At 36.4% G+C, this 18,641-nt stretch overlaps 1 protein-coding gene across 43 annotated transcripts in view; it reads left to right on the top strand.

The window, feature by feature from the left end:
- Window positions 1–8,945: 8,945 nt before the first annotated feature.
- FIP1L1 (factor interacting with PAPOLA and CPSF1) overlaps window positions 8,946–18,641 on the top strand; it is a 68,700-nt gene continuing 59,004 nt past the window's right edge. For 10 of the 43 annotated variants that reach the window (XM_074347934.1, XM_074347926.1, XM_074347907.1 and 7 more), the window contains exons 1-6: window positions 8,954–9,303; window positions 10,441–10,485; window positions 10,589–10,628; window positions 13,722–13,779; window positions 14,908–15,011; window positions 18,077–18,141. In XM_074347934.1, the coding sequence (XP_074204035.1) occupies window positions 9,219–9,303; window positions 10,441–10,485; window positions 10,589–10,628; window positions 13,722–13,779; window positions 14,908–15,011; window positions 18,077–18,141 (397 nt within the window). In that variant the 5' untranslated portion in view covers window positions 8,954–9,218. Of the gene's footprint in view, window positions 9,304–10,440; window positions 10,486–10,588; window positions 10,629–13,721; window positions 13,780–14,907; window positions 15,012–18,076; window positions 18,142–18,641 lie in introns of all 43 variants that reach the window. The other 33 variants (XM_074347902.1, XM_074347969.1, XM_074347897.1 and 30 more) reach the window with 13 other exon arrangements.

The raw sequence follows: 18,641 nt of genomic DNA, 5'->3' as shown, positions 1-18,641 counted from the left end.
CAGTTTCACCTACACTTTCTCCATCTTCCCTCATCTCATAGGCACCAAATCTTAATCTGCTTCAAAAATCTGGAATCCAGCCCTTCTCCCTATCCATGCTTGCTGTCACTGCCTTAGTCCACCATCATGGCTCAACTGGACAATAGCAGTGATCCCCCATCACTTCCCAGTTTTCCATCTCTTGTCCCTCCGATTCAGATAACTTTATCCAACCATTTTTTTCTGCTTGAAAGCCTCTCGTGACCAAATTGCCTACAGGATACAACCAGACACTCTAATGGCACCAAAAACCTTCATGATTTCTCAATTTCTCTCCAGCCACTCCCATGTTAGAACATGAAATACTTGCATAATGAAGGCAACAGACTGAGCCCAGAATGTTTCAGAGGTTCATTCAATGAGTATTTATTAAGCACTTAATAAGTGTAATCACTGCTCTAGGCTCCAAAGATGCAGTGGTTAATAAGATCTATTACTTGATTCATGAAAAGTTTACACCTCTGCTAAGTACTTGCCATATCATAGGGTAAGTTTTAACATACCTGTTTTCCTTCCCACATTTGTTCTCCTAGATGGTGCACCAGAGACCTGGAATCCCCAACACTAGAAAATAACAGATATTCAATAAATGTTTGTTGAATAAATTTTCAATTCATATCAATCTAATAAATAATATATTCAACCAGCTTTTAATGGGCATGTACAATATTCCAGTCACTGTGGATAGGCACTGAGGATATGGATAAAGCCACAGCCTTGCCTTCAAAATAATCTGAAATAAAAGTACCCACACATGTAAAGCAAACAAATGCAATCAAATGTTACAAGAGCAATGATTTTTTAAAAAAATGTTTAAGTGTTGCAAATTGGTAAAAATAAATTCTGACTAAGTGAAGGAAAAAAGGAAGTGGTCAAAAGTTTCATATAGGACATGAATTTTCAGTTTCCTTCAAAGAAAACCAGGTGCTCACCAGGTGTACAGGATGGGGAGGAGCGAACCTGACCGCCCAGGCAAAGAGTGCAGCATGAACAAATATGTAGAAGTATGAAACCTTACAACGTGTTCTCTAGAGCTACAAATGGTTTAGTACAGCTTGAATGTATTGTTTAAACAGAGGCCCATGAAGAAATAGGAGCTAGGAACTAGAAAAGAAGGGACTAGATCAGAGTGAGTCTCATTTTTCATTCTAACTAGCAGCAAACGATGGAGAACTATTAAAATACAATCATCCCTCGATATCCTTGAGGAATTGGTTCCAGGTCACCTCCTACCAAGATACCAAAATTTCAGATGCTCAAGTCACCTGTATAAAATGGCATAGGATTTGCGTATAACCCATAAACTGTATACTTTAAGTCAGCTTTAGATTACTTATAATACCTAGTAACAATGTCAATTCTATGTGAATAGTTGTTGGTGCATGGTAAATTCAGGTTTTGCTATTTGGAACTTTCTGGAATTCTTTTTCAAATATTTTACACCCAATGTTGGTTGAATCCATGGCTGTGGAACTTGTCAAAATGGAGGGCCTGAGTGTATTTTTAGGAGTGGAAATAATTTGTTCATAGCTGGAGTTTACGGGGGGGAAAAAGGTTGTAAATGGAAAATAATTTGAATGGAGTAAGAGTTAGGGCAGGGAGAGGAGATAGAAAACAGTAAAAGCAATGACTCTAGGTGAGAGTATATAGGGGTACTGAGAAAAGGGGGTAGGCATCGTGGGATTTTTGAAGAGATGTCAAGAGACCCAAGAAGCCTGGTGACCAGACTGACAAAGAGAGAGGCAAAGGGAAAAATGCCCCAGTTTTCTGCCTGGGTGACTAGTAAGTGGCAGTCACTGAGATTTGAAAAAATAAAAGAGAAGCATAAGCATATCAGGGAATAAATTACTGAGTTTGGTTGGGACATATTTTTGTTTGTCTATATGTCTGTTTTTTTAATTATGGGAAAATACATGAAATTTACCATCTTAACCATTTTTAAGTGCACAGTTCTGAAATTAAGTATTTTCACATTGTTATGCAACCAATCTTTAGAACTTTTTTGTCTTTGGAAACTGAAACTATACCCATTAGCAACAACTCTCCATTCCTCCTTCCCCTGGCAACCATCATTCTACTTTCTGTTTCTATGAGTTGACTATTCTAGGTCCCTCATATAATTAGAATCATACAATTATTTGTGTTTCTGTGACTGGCTTATTTCTCTTAGCATTAATATCCTCAAAGTTTATCCATGTTATATAGCAGAATTTTCTTCTTTTTTAAGGCTGAATAATATTCCATTGTATATACTGCTATGTATACCACATTTTGTTCATTTATTCACCAGCCAATGGACATTTGGATTGCTTTCACATTTTGGCAATTGTGAATAATACTGCTAGGAACATGAGTATACAAATATTTATTTGAGACCTTGCTTTCCATTCTTGTGGATATATACCCAGAAGTAGAACTGCTGGATCATACAGTAATTCTATTTTTAATTTTTCTGAGGACCCTCTGTTTCCATAGCTGCTATACCATTTTACTTTCTTACCGACAGTGTACGAGCATTCTAATTTCCCCAAGTTCTTGCTAACACTTGTTATTTTCTGTTATTGTGCAGGCTTTTTGCATTTTTATTGAAGTATAGTTGATTTACAATGTTTCAGATTTACAGCAAAGTGATTCAGTTATACATATGTATGCATATATATATTCCTTTTCATATTCTTTTCCATTATAGGTTATTACAAGCTATTGAATATAGTTCCCTGTGTTATAAAGTAGGTCCTTGTTGTTTATCTATTTTATATATAGTAGTGTATATATGTTAATCCCAAATTCTTGATTTACCCCTCCCCTCTCCACCCTTTCCCCTTTGGTAACCATAAGTTTGTTTTCTATGTCTTTGAATCTATTTCTGTTTTGTAAATAAGTTCATTTGTGTCATTTTTTAAGATTCTAGCTGTTGTTGTTTTGATAGTAGACATTGTAATGGGAGTGGGAACTTGTTTTAAGGTACTGTGGGACATCCAGGTGGAAACATCTGGTAGACAGTTGGATGTATGATTATGGATTGCAGGACAGAAGTCTGGTGATTTGGGAATCATTAGCAAATGGGTGTGCTTGAGATTGCTTAAAGACAGCATGAAGAAGACAGAAGACAATAAGGGTGATGGACAGATCTCTAAGCAACATTTCCAGGTCTGTGGAAGAAGGGAAGCCAGTGAGTGGAGTCATAAGGGAAACAAGTTTCAAAAAGAATAGAGTGGTCAACAGTGGCAAGTACCAAAGAAGGGAAAAGGGAGATGGAATATGAAAAAGAAAGGCTGGAAGAATATGAAGCTAGGGTCAAAGAGACTAGCTTGGCCTCTAAAATTCAAGAAGGGAACAGTTCCAGGATATAATAAAATCCATGGGGTGGCCCTGAAGGCAGACTGCTGAAGTGGAGTGAATGAAGTTTGTAAGATAGTTAGATTCTAGGACGTCAAAAAACAGGCAAGCCAGATATGCAAGTCACTCATAATGGTGCCAAGTGGTAAAAGAAAGGAAGACTGTGCACCCGACCCCCAGCATCATCTGTGAATGAGGGGAGATGAAGAGAGAGGGGCAGAGGTGGTTAACTAGGAGGTATGCACTGACAAGGAGGAGGGTTTTCACAAGAAAGTGGGACCATAACAGTCTGGTAGTGGCCCACCAGCGTCAGAGTTATAGCAATCCTATCTCCAGGCTTCACAGTACAACAGGATGAAGGAAAATTGTGGGCATGCAGTATAGAAGGATGAAGAGAAGTGCTGTTTTTGGAGAGAAATTAGGTTTAAGTTTCAGTGAATGAGTAGAGACATCGTTCTGCTAAAATAATGAGACTATGGGACATGTATATATAATGGAACAAGGCTAGGGACTGAGAGTTAGGTGCAGAGTTGGAATGCAGATCTGAAGAAACTAGGAGGAAATAAGCACAGAGAATGTAAGGGAATGACACTTAAAGAGTTGACAAAAAGTGAGTCAGAATGAGATGTGGGGACCCCATAAAGTTGGACAGTGCACAACCTGTATGGCCACATGCCACCCAAAGGGCTGCCAGATCATGAAGGGGCTTGTAGGTCACGTGGTGGGAAATTTGGATTGTATTTGATGTGTAACCAGGAAGCTATTTAAGGGGTCTGTGTTACTTGAATTGCTGTGTGGCAGTGGAGATGGAGAGAAGTAGACAGATTTGGGATATAGTTTATAGGAAGAACTAACAGTTCTTGCTAATGGGTTTTCATAGGCATGAGAAGGACTCAAGAGGGAAAGAGAGGAATCAAGGATGATTCTTTGGGTTTTGGCTAAACAACTGGTCAGTTGGTGGTTACTGAGAGTATGATGGAGAAGCCTGGGAGAGGATGGAAGTGGGAGAGGACAGGTTTGGGAGGGGAGCCCACAAGTTTTGTTTTGGGCATAAGTTTGACATACCTATTAAATAACCAAGAGAGGCATGTGGTAAAGCTTCAGAGTGAGCAGTTTGTCCTGAGCTCAAGGAGAAATTAAGAATGCAGACAGAAAGTTGGGAGTCATTGATACATATCACATGGACAGTGTTAAAAGTCATGCAACTGGATGGAATGACCTTGGTAGACAGGGTAAACAGAAATGAGAAGAAAAACCAGGAAAAAATCCATTTCTTGCTCTCAGATATTATAGCAGAGTCAGATGAATTCTTGCTACAGTTACATGTTTAAGATCATCAGATTTACCTTATTTAAATGTGATTTGTACTTTTCTGCCCTAAGTAGCCAGCAATTATTTCCTATTCTCATCAAATCAAGCATCTCTCCCTTCATCTCATTGCTAAGACCTCCATATATATGATCAACCCTTAAGGATTTACCAAGCACTTTCCATTTGCTTGATATTGTAAGATAGCATTTGGTAAATAAAAAAATTTTGTTTTCACCCTTAAAGAATGTGCAGTTTACACAACAGTGTAGATGTGAATGAGAGATGATAACAATTTTCCAGAAACAATTAGTGTTAAATAGAATTTAGTGTTAAAATATACCAGAATGCAGAGGAAGATAGATAACTGGGGCTTCATTCCTCACTTTAGTATCTAGAGAGCAAAGAAAACTCTGTACATGTGCAGTTACTCAGATTGCTCAAAGAACAAAAGGCCTAAACCATAATATATGTCGACAAAAATAATCAGTAAGTGATCTATTATAGGAATAGAAAAGAATTTTATTTAAGCCAAACTGAGGACTGTAGACCAGAAGACAGACTCTTGGATACCTCTGAGGAACTGCTCCAAAGAAGCATAGTTTTCAGCACAGTTTTATCTTGTCAGAACAAAGAACATCAAACAAATCAGGATTATATTCCTTCAAGGTTTAAAAAAAAAAGATCAGCAGGTACACAGAAAGTCAGTATGGCCTTGGCACCTGGGAGTGGAGTCTTACCATCAAAGGAGGACCAGCACGGTATCTTAGGAGTGGAGGCATTTTATCTTTATTTTTAACATGGACATTCTTTACTTCTGATCAAGGTGCCCTTTCCTTTAATAATTAAAGCAGATATACAAAATATGTTTGATAGGAAATAAACAGGCTATTTTAGTTAGCATAAAATTCAAGTTAACTCACGTATAAGCCAGTGGATGGGGTTATATCTCAGTGGTAGAGCGCTTGCTTGGCGTGCACAAGGTCCTGGGTTCAATCCCCAGTACCTCCGTTAAGTGGAAAAACAAAACCAAAAAATAAAAACAAAACCACAAAACTCATGTGTAAGCCAGAATGACTTCCCCATACCTCAATATGTGAAAATTTCTTTATCGTATAGCACCAGCTCACCTCTAACTTGTCAGATGTTTTCACATTTAAAACCTCATTTTAGCTTTGTTATCCTTCCAAGAAGTGGGTATAAAATGCTATTTTAATATATCGATTTACTGATGAGAAAACTGAGGAACATCGAAGGGACATAACTAAAGTTGGCAGTGAATAGCACAGTTGGGCCTAAATGCCGTATCTATTTAAAACACATTTATGAGAACTTACTATCTACTAAACACTGAGCAAGGCACTTTTTACCTCTTGTCATCATTTTAACCATCAACTACTAAGCACTCCCTTTCAGTACTTCTCAGAGACAGATGCATTAAAAGTGGTACTTTGTTGTTTCAGGGTTTTTGTTTTTTGGTTTTTTTGTTTTGGTTTTTTTTTGGCAGGAACCAACAGATCTCTCTCTCTCTCTCTCTCTCTCTCTCTCACACACACACACACACACACACAAATGGGAAACAAATATAATCAGAATATATGGAGAATTGTAGTTTGGTAAGGTCATAATTTTATATAATATCTTGAAGCTACCTATCTTTGAAATCTCCCCTGGTGGGAGATGAAGTCACCCTTAACTAAGGAAGCTTATCGAGGCAAGAAACTCAGATTGGAAGCAAAGAAGGAAGAGGTCTTTGAAGAGTTATTATTAGTGATTTATGGGCTTCTTTGCTTGTGAACATCTTCATTTTCAAAGCTTAGCTCAAATGCTACCTCTACAATGAAGGCGATTCTGATGCATCAATTATTATTCATCAATTCAGTTCAGTTTAAGTAATGCCTTAAAGGACAAGCTCATTTTAGGCAGCATAAAGAGGCTGGCTCCTCATCAACAGGCAATTGGTTCTCCCATAAAACCACCAAAGGACTCATGGAATGATAAGTAGAAAGATAAATAGACAGAACTGTGAGTGATTGCCTTACAATACTCTCAAGCAGAATGTAAAATCTTCATTTCATTACTGTCAGTAGTGGCCAAGAAAATCTTCTGCGTGTTACACACCATATCAGAAAGTAGAATGACATGTAAGAAGATACCCTGTTTGAGGGAGGACTTGGAGAAGAGTCTTATGGAAACAGGGAAAAGATATGTAGTCAGGTAATTATTATATGATGTGATAGACACATGCCATAGTGTGTAGAAAGAAGTGATTAGCTCTACACTACCCACCTCCCAATAATCCTAATCTCATCTATATATCCTCTCACTCCCTCACTTCACTGCAGCTTTGGCTTCCTTGAATGCTCCAAGTATGCTTCTGCCTCAGGGCCTTTGTACTTCCTATTCTCTGTCTGGTAGGGCTTCTCCCAGAAATCCATAATGGATACTTCTCTCTATTTGAGTCTCTTCTCTTGTACCACCTCATTAGAGTGACTTTACCTGACCCCTTGATATAAGATTGCACCTTACCCCTCTTCATCACTCCACTTTGGGTTCCCCGTCCTGCTTACTCTTCTTCATAATACTTATCACCGTTTGACATATTGTACATTTATATGTTTATATTCTGTCTCCCTTGGGATGAAAGCTTCACAAAGGGAAGGACTGTTTTACTCATTGCTGAATCTACATAGCTTAGAAGAGTCCTTGGCACTTGGTAGACCCCTCCCCCATGAAATACTTATAGAATAAATAAATGGGATTCAGGAAAGATTTCACAAAGTTGACTATATCTCAACAGAGTTTAGAAGTATGCAAGGAATTATACTCTGTAGATAAGGGAGACTGAAATAGCAACAGAGGAGTGTTCAAAGGTAAGGGGGATTAAAACCACATGATTTGTTTAAATAACATGAGAGTGTGGCACTGGTGTTATGTAAACAGTTTGTTTGTGCTTCTATTACAACAGACCCACTTTTCCCTTGTAGGAGAGTTTACTGTTTATGACCCTTCTGACTCCTCTCAATAAACTGAGAGCTCTTTAAGAGCAGGGACTATGTTTTACTCATACCTTTATTTTTTAAGTTCTTAAACAGCAGATATTCAATATTTGTTAAATAAATAAATGAAAAACATTATTTATTGACTGGAGAGCAAGTAAACCCATTATTGATTTGTAAAACTAGAATGGCTTTCTTTCTATTGAAAAGCAAGCATCTTGTTTGAACACTTTAGAATGGAGAGAGACTTCAGAGATCATTTAACTCAGCTTTCCCATTTTATAGATGAGAAAACTGAAGCATAGAGAGATTGACTTGAGTTCATGCTACTACTTGGTAGTTATGGTTAAGAACTAGAAAATCACTTTTGACCCATCCTATGTGATCTCCTTGGAGGATGTATTCTCAAAAGTAGCCCCAAAGTTGTTAAATACTTCACACTTTATGATCTATCTTGGAGAGAAATGTGTACAAACCTGCAAGAAGTCATTTACAAGGCTCTTCATTGTAGTTGTTTTTTCCTTTGTGACAGTGAAAAGGTGAAAGCAATCTAAATGTACAATAGGTAAATAGCCATATTCATTTTGTGATAGCCATGCAATGGAATATTATGAAAGCACTTAAAAATGTATATACTTTGATGTTCAAGAACATGGAAAAGATCTTCAAGACATTGCTGAGCTTAAAAAAAAAAGCAATCCACACAATGGTACCTACAGTATTGTACACTTTAAGACTCGTTAACCTCAAGTACTTCCACCAAAACAATACACATGAACAAAATACATAGAAAATTTCATAATGCTGCACATAAAACAGAAAAACGAAGGCTATTTCTGGAAAGGAGAGTAATGGATGAGAGTGTCTTTGACTTTTTAATAAGGAGAATGAACTATTAGTTTGGCTTTTGTTTGCTGTTAAAACTAATTTTTCAAGAAAGTGATCACGAATTATTATTTCTTCTCTAATGAGAAATAGGGGACTGATAAGGTAATGATTCTGTATCAAGTCTCATACAACATGTAAAGAATGAAACAAGGCCTCGAGGAAGATGAAGAAAAAAACCCGGCTGAGAACAGAAACAATGCAGGAAGAGCGGAGAGGAACAATGGTGTGCCCTCCAGCAAGAGCAACACGGATTTTTAGAGGAAAGGTTGGGGGAGGGGAACCCTAGCCGACGCATGACGTCACGGGAGAAGCCACGCTAAGACAGCGAAGAAGATTCCTTGAGGGCGGGGCCGACTAAGAGGCGCATGCGCAACCAGGCTCAGGTGGACGCCGCGGAAGTGAAGCCACCTAGAGACGCCGCGCTGCAGGAGTGCTGCTGCGCGTGCGCGGGCGGAGCGGCGCCGGAGTCGTCTTTTTTGCCGCCTCCGCCGCCGCGGCGGCCGTGTCCCTTGGATTTGAGTCTCCAGCATTCTTCGTTCGCTCGCCGGCGGGTTCGCGCCCCTCTCGAGCCCCCGGGCAGCGAGGCTGGGGAAGGGGTTGGAGGGGGCTGTTGATCTCCGCCTTTAAGTTGTGCTCGGGGCGGCCATGTCGGCCGGCGAGGTCGAGCGCCTAGTGTCGGAGCTGAGCGGCGGGACCGGAGGGGATGAGGAGGAAGAGTGGCTCTATGGCGGTACGGAACTTCTTGTCCCTTCTCTCTCTCCCGGGTTCTCTCAGGCCTCCCCTCCCGCCCGCAGACGGCCGGCGTCCCGGGCCCTTCACGCTGCCGGCTGGGGCCTCCAGTACGGAGCCTTATCCGGCCTGCCTTAGGCCGAGCGCGGCGTGTGCGTCCCCCGCCCCTCTCTGCCTCCTCCCGCCCAGCCCACGCCCCCAACACGCACCCACCCCGCGGCCACCGGGTCGGGGCTGGGCCGGGGGCGCGGGCGCGGGGACCCCAGCCTCGCCCTCCTCCTCTCGGCGCTTCCCGGCCGCCTCGCCTCCGCGCTCTTTCAAACTCTTGTTTTTTTATATCGATTCTGAGCTGTGTTGGTGTGTCTCTTGCCCCTTGACTGTAGGATGCCCTTCCTGTTCCCAGAAACAGTCATTCTGTAATAATAGCTAAATAAAGTTGATGCTGTAAAACTAACGTCTTGTTTCTTGATGGTCAGTTTGTATGGAATGCACCTGCAAGGGTACCTCCTTGTCTGAAAGTCGTGCTTTAAAAATAATTAATTAAAAGAGAGAAAGAAAAAGATGGAATACATTATGGCCCATAAAGAAAACCCCGAGTGTCTCCTGTATTAAGGTGAAGTTTTTATTTTTTAAGAGACTGCTCTTTAACCCACATCATAAAAGTACCTCATGTCCCTTAGGCTTATCGTTTTCAGTATCTCATGTATACCTTTTTCATAAAATAATTTTACTGCCCTCTTGAAAGGGGCTTTTTGACATCTGGTTTTTAACTGCCATTAAGTCACAGTCCCCTCTGTATGGAAAGTTAATGTTTGTTCCTTGCCTAAAATGCATATTCTTGATTGTCTTTAGTATAGTACAAATGCACGTTTGGACACCGTGCAGCTCCTTGGTGATGTGTCTTCGACAAACTGATTTTTGATAAACTTGTAAAATACATTGTCTTTGGTGGCAAGATTAGTAATACTCTGAAATGTAAATGTGTAGGGTTTCTTTTACAAAGATCTAGAAATTTTTAATACTTCTTAAGCTTTTTTTTAATAGAAGTAAAGTCTGATTTTTTAATTTATTTTTCATAAAAGACATATTTTGTTAAGTCATTCATTATAAGGTGATCTAACTTTGGATGTGCTTATAGGCCCATGGGACGTGCATGTGCACAGTGATTTGGCAAAGGACCTAGGTTAGTGCTTGTGATGATCACTTCAGATTTTCATAATACCGGTTTCTTTAAGAGTGGTTTGTTTGTTAATTTTATTTATTTATTTATGTATTTTTTTTGGTAGATGAAAATGAAGTTGAAAGGCCAGAAGAAGAAAATGCCAGGTTAGTGAAATTTCTTGATGATTGTGTGGTACTTGTACAATGGCTCTATCGCCAAATTGTCAGAATTATTTCATTATAGTCATTGGCTTGATTACATTTTGACTGAAGTGTTGGGAGACATTGCATCCTTTAGAGTGTATTCTATTTCAGGTCCAAATTTTATACCAAATCTGTTTATTTGGTAGTAGCCTAGGGAACAACAAGTTTTTGAAGTAAGGGTTTGAATATTTTTCTCTATTAAATAACTTTGTACTCTTAAGTGAGCTCAATAGTGGAGTATACAGGATATAACTTAGACTACTAGGAAAAAACTTTTAAACTTTTTAAAAATAGGTAATTCTTTGGGTAACTACTTTTACAACTTCTTAAATATTTTTGATGGTGTAATGTAGTTTGGTTATAACTTGAATGTTTTGTAGTTATTTAAAATTCAAAGTGGAAGTAATGAATTTGTTATAAGATTGATTGCCTCTGTTAGATTACTAGAGAAGTCTGAGTATAATTTACAGAGCATGTAGAGGGAGCCAGAAAGTTATTTTAAATTTCATAACAAGTCTTGCATAGATATGCTGACATTACACTGAGCAGATGCTTTAGTGTCTTATATGGGGAAGAGGTTTTTACAAAAAGGGCTTTTAAGGAATATTTGCGTTTATAAAGAGAAGGAAATACCACTTCACAACAACTAAGGTGGCTGTAGGCAGAAAGAGTGGTAGTAACAGGTGTTGAAGATAGGGAGAACTTGGGACCCTTACATACTGATGATAGGATTATAAAGTGGTGCAGCTACTGTGGAAAATAGTTTGATAGTTCCTCAAAAGGTTAAACATAGAGCTACCATATGATCCAGGAATTCTAGTCCTAGATATATTCCTTAGAGAAATTAAAACATACATCACACAAACACTTTATGTGAATGTTCATAGCAGCATTATTCATAATAGCCAAAAATTGGAAATAACCCAAGGGTCCATCAAATGATGAGTGGACACATTTAGAAAAGTAGTGTATCCATACAGTGAAATACTATTTGGCAGTTATAAAGAAATGAAGTACTGATACATGGTAGAACATGGGTGAATCTTGAAAACATTATACTAAGTGAAAGAAGCCAGTCATGAAGGACTCCATATTTTATTTCTAATTATATTAGATGTGCAGAATAGGTGAATACAGAAGGTAGTGATTGCCAGGACAGGAAAACGGAGAGCAACTACATATATATACTACATATATATAAGGTTTCTTTTTGGGATGATGAAAATGTTCTGGAAATTAGATGGTTGTGAGAGTTGCACTGTTCTGTGAACATACTTAAAAACTTTTCAGTTGTACACTTCAAATGAGTGGATTGTATGGTATATGAATTATGTTACAAAACTGTTATTTTAAAAAAAAGTGAATGGAGGGAAGAAGTGAGAAGTGAAGTAGAAATAGTTTAGGGGTTGTTGAAATTAGAGTTTTCTTCCTCACTTAAAAATATCCCCTATGTTGGAAGGTTTTTTTTTTTTTTTTTTTTTTTTAGCATTGCTGTATCATCTGAAATCTTGTCATTTAGTTTTGAAATGTATATATCCAACCCCGTTCCTAATCCTTATCTCAGTTAACCATAGAGTTGGGATTTGTATAGTTTATAGTTACGAAAGTAGTTAAATATTTCTTCATATCCTGTTTAAGCCCAAGAAATTATAATAATAATACCCACATTTTTGTGAACTAACTTTTTTTCTATTTTGTTAATATTAGTTCTTGGCTATGGTTCTGAAAGCTTATTTTCTGATTAAACATTCCTTAATTTTAATTCCTCAATATACAGCTTGATTAAATTGATTGGAGAGGAACCCTTCTACTTTCCCCATCACTGACAAAATTCCTTTATTTCCTTTATATTCCTTATTAACACTTTATTTGGAAAGAAATTATTTCATCCAAAGGAAAAGGTGTACCCTTAAAATTTTATTTTTCTAGAAAAAGCCTATAATTTTGTGTTTCTAGCATTTTAATGGTAATACAGAATTAAAACTTTTAAAAGTCTATTAGGGGAGAGAGCTCTGCCAAACCTGTGTTCTAGTATCCAGTGTGGTACACACTGCATTGCCCTATTGAGCCAACTGCATACAATTAGAGTTTTCCCCAGCTTCTTTGTGACTGGCCCATTATTAAAACTGTTCTTAACCATTGCATTGCAGTGTCTCTAATTGTCATGTTTTATTTATCCAACTTTTGGATGACATACTACTGTTTTGTGGCATAAAAAGCAACTCAGCTTGTTCCTGAGAAATGTACTGAAGAGTTAGAGTTGCATATAGGTTTCTTGGGTAAAGCAGTAGAACAATGAAAATTTAAGAGAAAAGTTAGAATATACTGTAGTACTGTAATACTAGAAGTTGAATTTCATGATTGATGGCCATATGCTTGCATCTCATGAGAATAAGAGTGATTATTGTTATAAATTTTGCTGCAACAGGGTGTTTGCCTGTTAAGTATTAACTGGCCTTAAAAAAGTAATTATAGTTTTAATGCATAGAAATTAGGTCTAGAGCTCCTAATATCATGTTGAGAGGCAGCCTTATATGAAGATAAACAACAAAGAATATGTAGTCAGTAAGATTGATGAAATAGAAAACCAGGAAGAAGCATGTGTGTTAACTGAATACTGAAAGAGTTAATCTGGTAATACCACAAATCTGAGTTCCTTGAGCACCACTGAAAACGGGCAACTGTGTGTTACATAGCCTTTATCAGTTCCCAGAGTACCTGGATGTTCAGCAGTTTTAGGATAAGTAAAATTGATTAAGTGTGATGCATATTTTGAAAATGTAAAAAACCCAACACCCCACCATCAGATTGCACATTTGACATCATTAAATTGCGGAGGCAATTCCATTTTTCTTCGAGTGTTGAATATTCATGTTTTACATAAGGCGTTAAGAATAGCGGAGTAAGACAAGCAGTTTCTACTGTCTTTTTTCTTATCGTCCATTGGAGATGGTAATTTCGGGAAACTGTATCAGACATAGCTTAAAAATGCTAGTGTGCTATGTCTGTACTTCAGAAAAGTAATAGACGTGTACTTGTTTTTGTTGTTTCTAGTGCTAATCCTCCATCTGGAGTTGAAGATGAAACTGCTGAAAACGGCGTACCTAAACCGGTAACATAAGGCTTTGAGATCTGGTTACTTCTCTATTTAAAATCCTTATCTATAGTTTCCCATTCGCTTAGAAAGAATACCAAAATTTAACATGACTTTCAATATTTTGCATGATCTGCCCCCTCCCCCTTTATACTTCCTGTGTCATCTGGTGCCATCAAAAAAGCATAACCATGAGAAGAGATAGTGGGAGGAGACTTCAGATGAAGTAGAGTATGTGCAAAGGCTTGATATTTATTACTTTAACTTTCAAGGAACCAAGTGGTTGTAGATCAACTAGATAGATCACAGTGAACCTGGTTTTCAAAGCAAACACCGAATCTTGCAACTTAAGTTTGATTGTCACGTTTTTTAGCATTTTTTTTTTTATATATATAAGTGACGTCTGACCTCATACTGTTAAAAGTGATGTTTGGGTGTGAACAAATCATTGGTCCCCATGAGTATTTTAACAGTTTAGTCTTGTGAAAAGGAGGAAATTGTTACTCTGCAAACTTGAACTTGCATACAAAAAATTGTTTAGCCTAGGTGATCTACTTTTTAAATTTACGATTATGTGACTAAGCATAGAACAGCCTTTTAGAGCCAAAAGAAAATCTTCATAAATGGCCCTGCTTTTACTCAGAATCAAAGTATTCCCTCAGTCATTTGCATGCAGGACTTCTTTTACATGTAAATGAATGCCAGGAATAAGTAAGCTGCTTCTTAACTATTTGGTACTTTTAGCCATGACACTGTGACTCTTTAAGTTAATTGTTTTCCTCTTACCTTCATGTTCTTTTTGCTAAGAATGCCTCAAATACTTTTTAAAAAATAATTTATCTTCTAGATATTTTAGTACATTGCTTTAGATCTTTTTTTGCAAGAGAGAGTTATAAATAGCAGGGGGAAAAATGAGGTGTTATTTACAAAAAGATGTTGACTGAGAGAAGGTTTTACTTTACATTCCTATCCCTTTTTATCATGTAAAACATCAAAATTGTAAATGAGTTGAAATAGCTAGCAGCACTATAACTTTTTCCTATAAAACTAGCTCAAAAAATGCAAACTGATTACCTTTTCAGTTATTCATATTAGATATTGAAATGGATTATTGAGTGTATTTTATGATTGTTTATATTGGTATAGAAAGTGACTGAGACTGAAGATGATAGTGATAGTGACAGTGATGATGATGAGGATGACGTTCATGTCACTATAGGAGACATTAAAACGGGAGCACCACAGTATGGGTAAGTTGTTTTTAAGTAACAATTGCGTGCTTAAATCAAAGGCAGTATGCCTCTGTCAGACAATTAGTGGTTGATTCCATTGTTTTTACATTCTTCCATCTTACCATGTTATGAAAGGACTTGTTAAAATTTCACCTAATGAGTTGCTAAGAGAGTAAGTAAAACTTCTCATCACAAGTGAAAAACATTTGTAACTGTGTGGTAATGGATGCTAACTAAACTTACGATAATCATTTTGCAATTTTTATATATATATATCAAATTGTTACACACCTAAAATTAGTACAGTGTTATATATATATTAGTTACATCTCATGAAAATATTTTTTCCTAAAGATAAATTAAGTGAAGTTACATGAAAGCAGCAGTTTTTTGATTCTTGAAATTGAAGTGTTTTTATAAGTGCATTGAGTACTCCAGATTCTTTGATTAAAATTAGAAGACCTTAAGTTGCTGTTTGCATGTATATTGTTTTTACAGTTTATTACTTACCCAAATCTGAGTTTAGGTTTTAAATTTTCTGTCCAATAAAAACAATAGTGAAAGTATTTCTTTTTGCTTTTCATGGTGTATTTTTCAGGTTGCTAATTATTCTGCAGGCTATTTAGGCCAATATGTTGTCTCAAGGTTTACAGTCAGTAAAGCTGGATCTAGTAAATGGACTGTCATTGACTCATTGAGCACATAAGAATTTTACAGAAAGATTGGAAGGGCATAAAGTACAGATTGTGACTTTTTTTTTTTATGGTGGTAGAATAAGAGTTGACACTATGTTTTTCAGATTGGATGTGTAATGTGGTACTTGTGCATTGGGCACATAAAATAAACCCTTCTTTAATTGCACTGTGGTTCATTAAACAGTCTTATCTGGAATGAATATATACATAAATATTTTTGAATATCTTATTTCTTCAGTAGATCCATTTTTTTCAAAAGTTATTTCAGGAAGCTTAAAAGTAATTCAGTTGTCATCATCAGTTTTGCATTATAATAATGACTGCTTATGTAATTTTAAGACTAGCAGCATTTTAGGGAGCAGGATTGAAAAGACTAAATTATTCGTGTTAGGATAACTCTTGATGTTCTCCTCATCCCCACTTAAAGTAAATAATTAGTGTTGACCTTATGACACTAGTAAACCTTTACGCTAATAGGCCTTTACCATCTGCATTATGCAGAAGGAATATTTTAACGTAATACTATAATAATCATTGCATATTTAGTAAATATTCTGTAAAATTATTTGTATTTGCAAGTATAGAACAATTAAAGCAAATGGTGATTTTTTTTTTTATTAATGAGACCAAATTTTGATTAGACTTGAATGCAAATATTAAATACACATGGACTCCTGTAGTACTTTATCTGAACTTTATTTCTTATAGCAGTTTCCAGTTTCATGATTTGAGGCTATGTTTGCGCATGTTTATCACCTTTAGACTCTAAATTCTTTGTGTAGAAACCATGGTTTATGAATTTTTCTATTCCTTACATTACGTATAGTATTTAGTAAATATTTACTATATAGACTGCATGTTAAAAACACAGTTGTCTTTGAACATTTTTTCCTCAACATTTGATTATGAAAATTTTCAGACATTAAAAAAGTTGAAAGATGTGATGTAAACATCCTTTTACTCATGACTTATCTTATATAATTTACATCTTGCTGTGTTTGCTTTATCATATATATGTCTCTGCCCACTTATTATAACTTTTTTGTGTGTGTTTGTTTCTGTATACATTCAGAGTAAGTTAAAGATCTTTCTGAGGAGTATAAAGCATATTTAACATTGATATCCATTGAAAACTAAAAGCCAGGGAAAAAACAAAGTTGATGAATTTTTTGTGTGTGTGTATGCACAGCATTTTCAGAAACAAATTTAAAGAACAAATTATTTTTAAGTAGCAATACTAAAGTGGTTTACTGTTGGCTGTTGGAAAGTAAAAATTAGCATTTTTTTAGATAATATACAGAGTTTTGTTACAGAGTTTATTTTATCTATAAGTAAGGTGTGAAGAAAAGGAAATCTTAGGATAGGAGTAATTTACCTTGTATAATGGAGTGGTTTCTCAGCTATATCTTTGAAATTCATCCACTAATCTCTACACACAGTTAATATGAGGGCTTGGTGACTTTGAAAAAGAAAGATAATGTTTTAAAAAGGCAGAACGGGGAAGGGAAAGTAGCTGGTTGGGAAGCAAAGAAGTTCACTTAATGAACTGTAGTAAGTCTTTTATAAATACTGTTTTGATTTATTCTCTAACAGTGCCATAGAGGATCATTTAGAAACAGATCTTGGCTTCAGTACTTTGACTCTCAAACAGCTAGGACTTTTGTACATTATGTGTAGATATGTCAAAGTGCTTTTGCTGTGCTGAATTTAGGTTGTTGAAATGTAAATATCATGGGGCAGGAACCATATTTGTCCAGCGCCTCATTCTCCTTAGCTTAGAACTGTATGTGATGTGTTGTTGGTGCTCAAGCATTTATTATAGTCAATGAGATGATTAAACATTTCAAGTTGGTGATGGTAGTAATACTTGACAGTAAGAGTTTATTTATGGGCTACTTCATACTTTCTGCATGTATAGTAGTGGAGCTTTCTTTATACAATTATTGGAATATTTTATTGAATTTATCTTTTTTTTTTTAAGCAGAATAACCTAGGTCTCATAAGTTTAGTACATTGGAGACAAAGGATGGAAATTATTAGGTAGATCAAAGCAGTGAGTTTTCACAAGTCCAGTTGAGTGACTGGGAGGTGAGGAAATGAAAATAAGGCCTATAAGCTATTTTACCCTTCCCAGTCAAATTTCTGGGAAGTTTGTTACAGTGGGATATTGAGTTACTAGTGGGTAGGTTTATCAGACTTTTAAAAAATATTTGTTTTTATCTTTTATTTAGCAAGTGACAGACTTTTTAAATTAGTTTAAAAGATTTTCTAAAATATTTGGGTGTTAGTCTATCCAGTTAATATGTGAATGTATAATTTATTTGTACATATTGACTGTTTTTGTTTACTTTAAATGTCTCAGGATAATTTTTATTATTTTGCTTTTAGGAGTTATGGTACAGCACCTGTAAATCTTAACATCAAAACAGGAGGAAGAGTTTATGGAACCACAGGTAAAATTTATATTGTTGCATCAGTAGGAAGTAAGGCATATATCTGAATAGGTCATGTGTGGATTGTAATAGATAGCTATGACAGCTTAATTAAAAAGAGCAGTTTTTGACCATATGTCATAGAGTGGGCATACTTTTCTGTTAGGCTAGATAATAAATATTTTAGACTGTGTGGGCCACATTGGGTTCCTGTCATGTGTGTGTGTGTGTTTTTGTTTTGTTTGTTTGTTCTACAACCCTTTAAAAAGGTAAAAATCTTTCTTAGCTTATAGGCTTTACAAAAACAATGATTTAAAACATGGAAGATAACAACTTCTTGTTGGTATAGAAACTCACTATTATAAGTCAACAAGTCCCTAATCTCTCTATTCATTTTATCTTATAGCTACTCCATAAACTTTGACCTCACTTTTTATTTATGCTTTGTTTGAAATCTTTGCCATATTTAGTGTTAGCAAGAGTAAAAAGATGTCAATGATTTCTGTTTGTGATGTCTCTCA

This window comes from Camelus bactrianus, chromosome 2 (genome assembly GCF_048773025.1).
Source record: "Camelus bactrianus isolate YW-2024 breed Bactrian camel chromosome 2, ASM4877302v1, whole genome shotgun sequence".
NCBI classification, from domain to species: domain Eukaryota; kingdom Metazoa; phylum Chordata; class Mammalia; order Artiodactyla; family Camelidae; genus Camelus; species Camelus bactrianus.
This window is presented reverse-complemented; position numbering and strand designations above follow the sequence as displayed.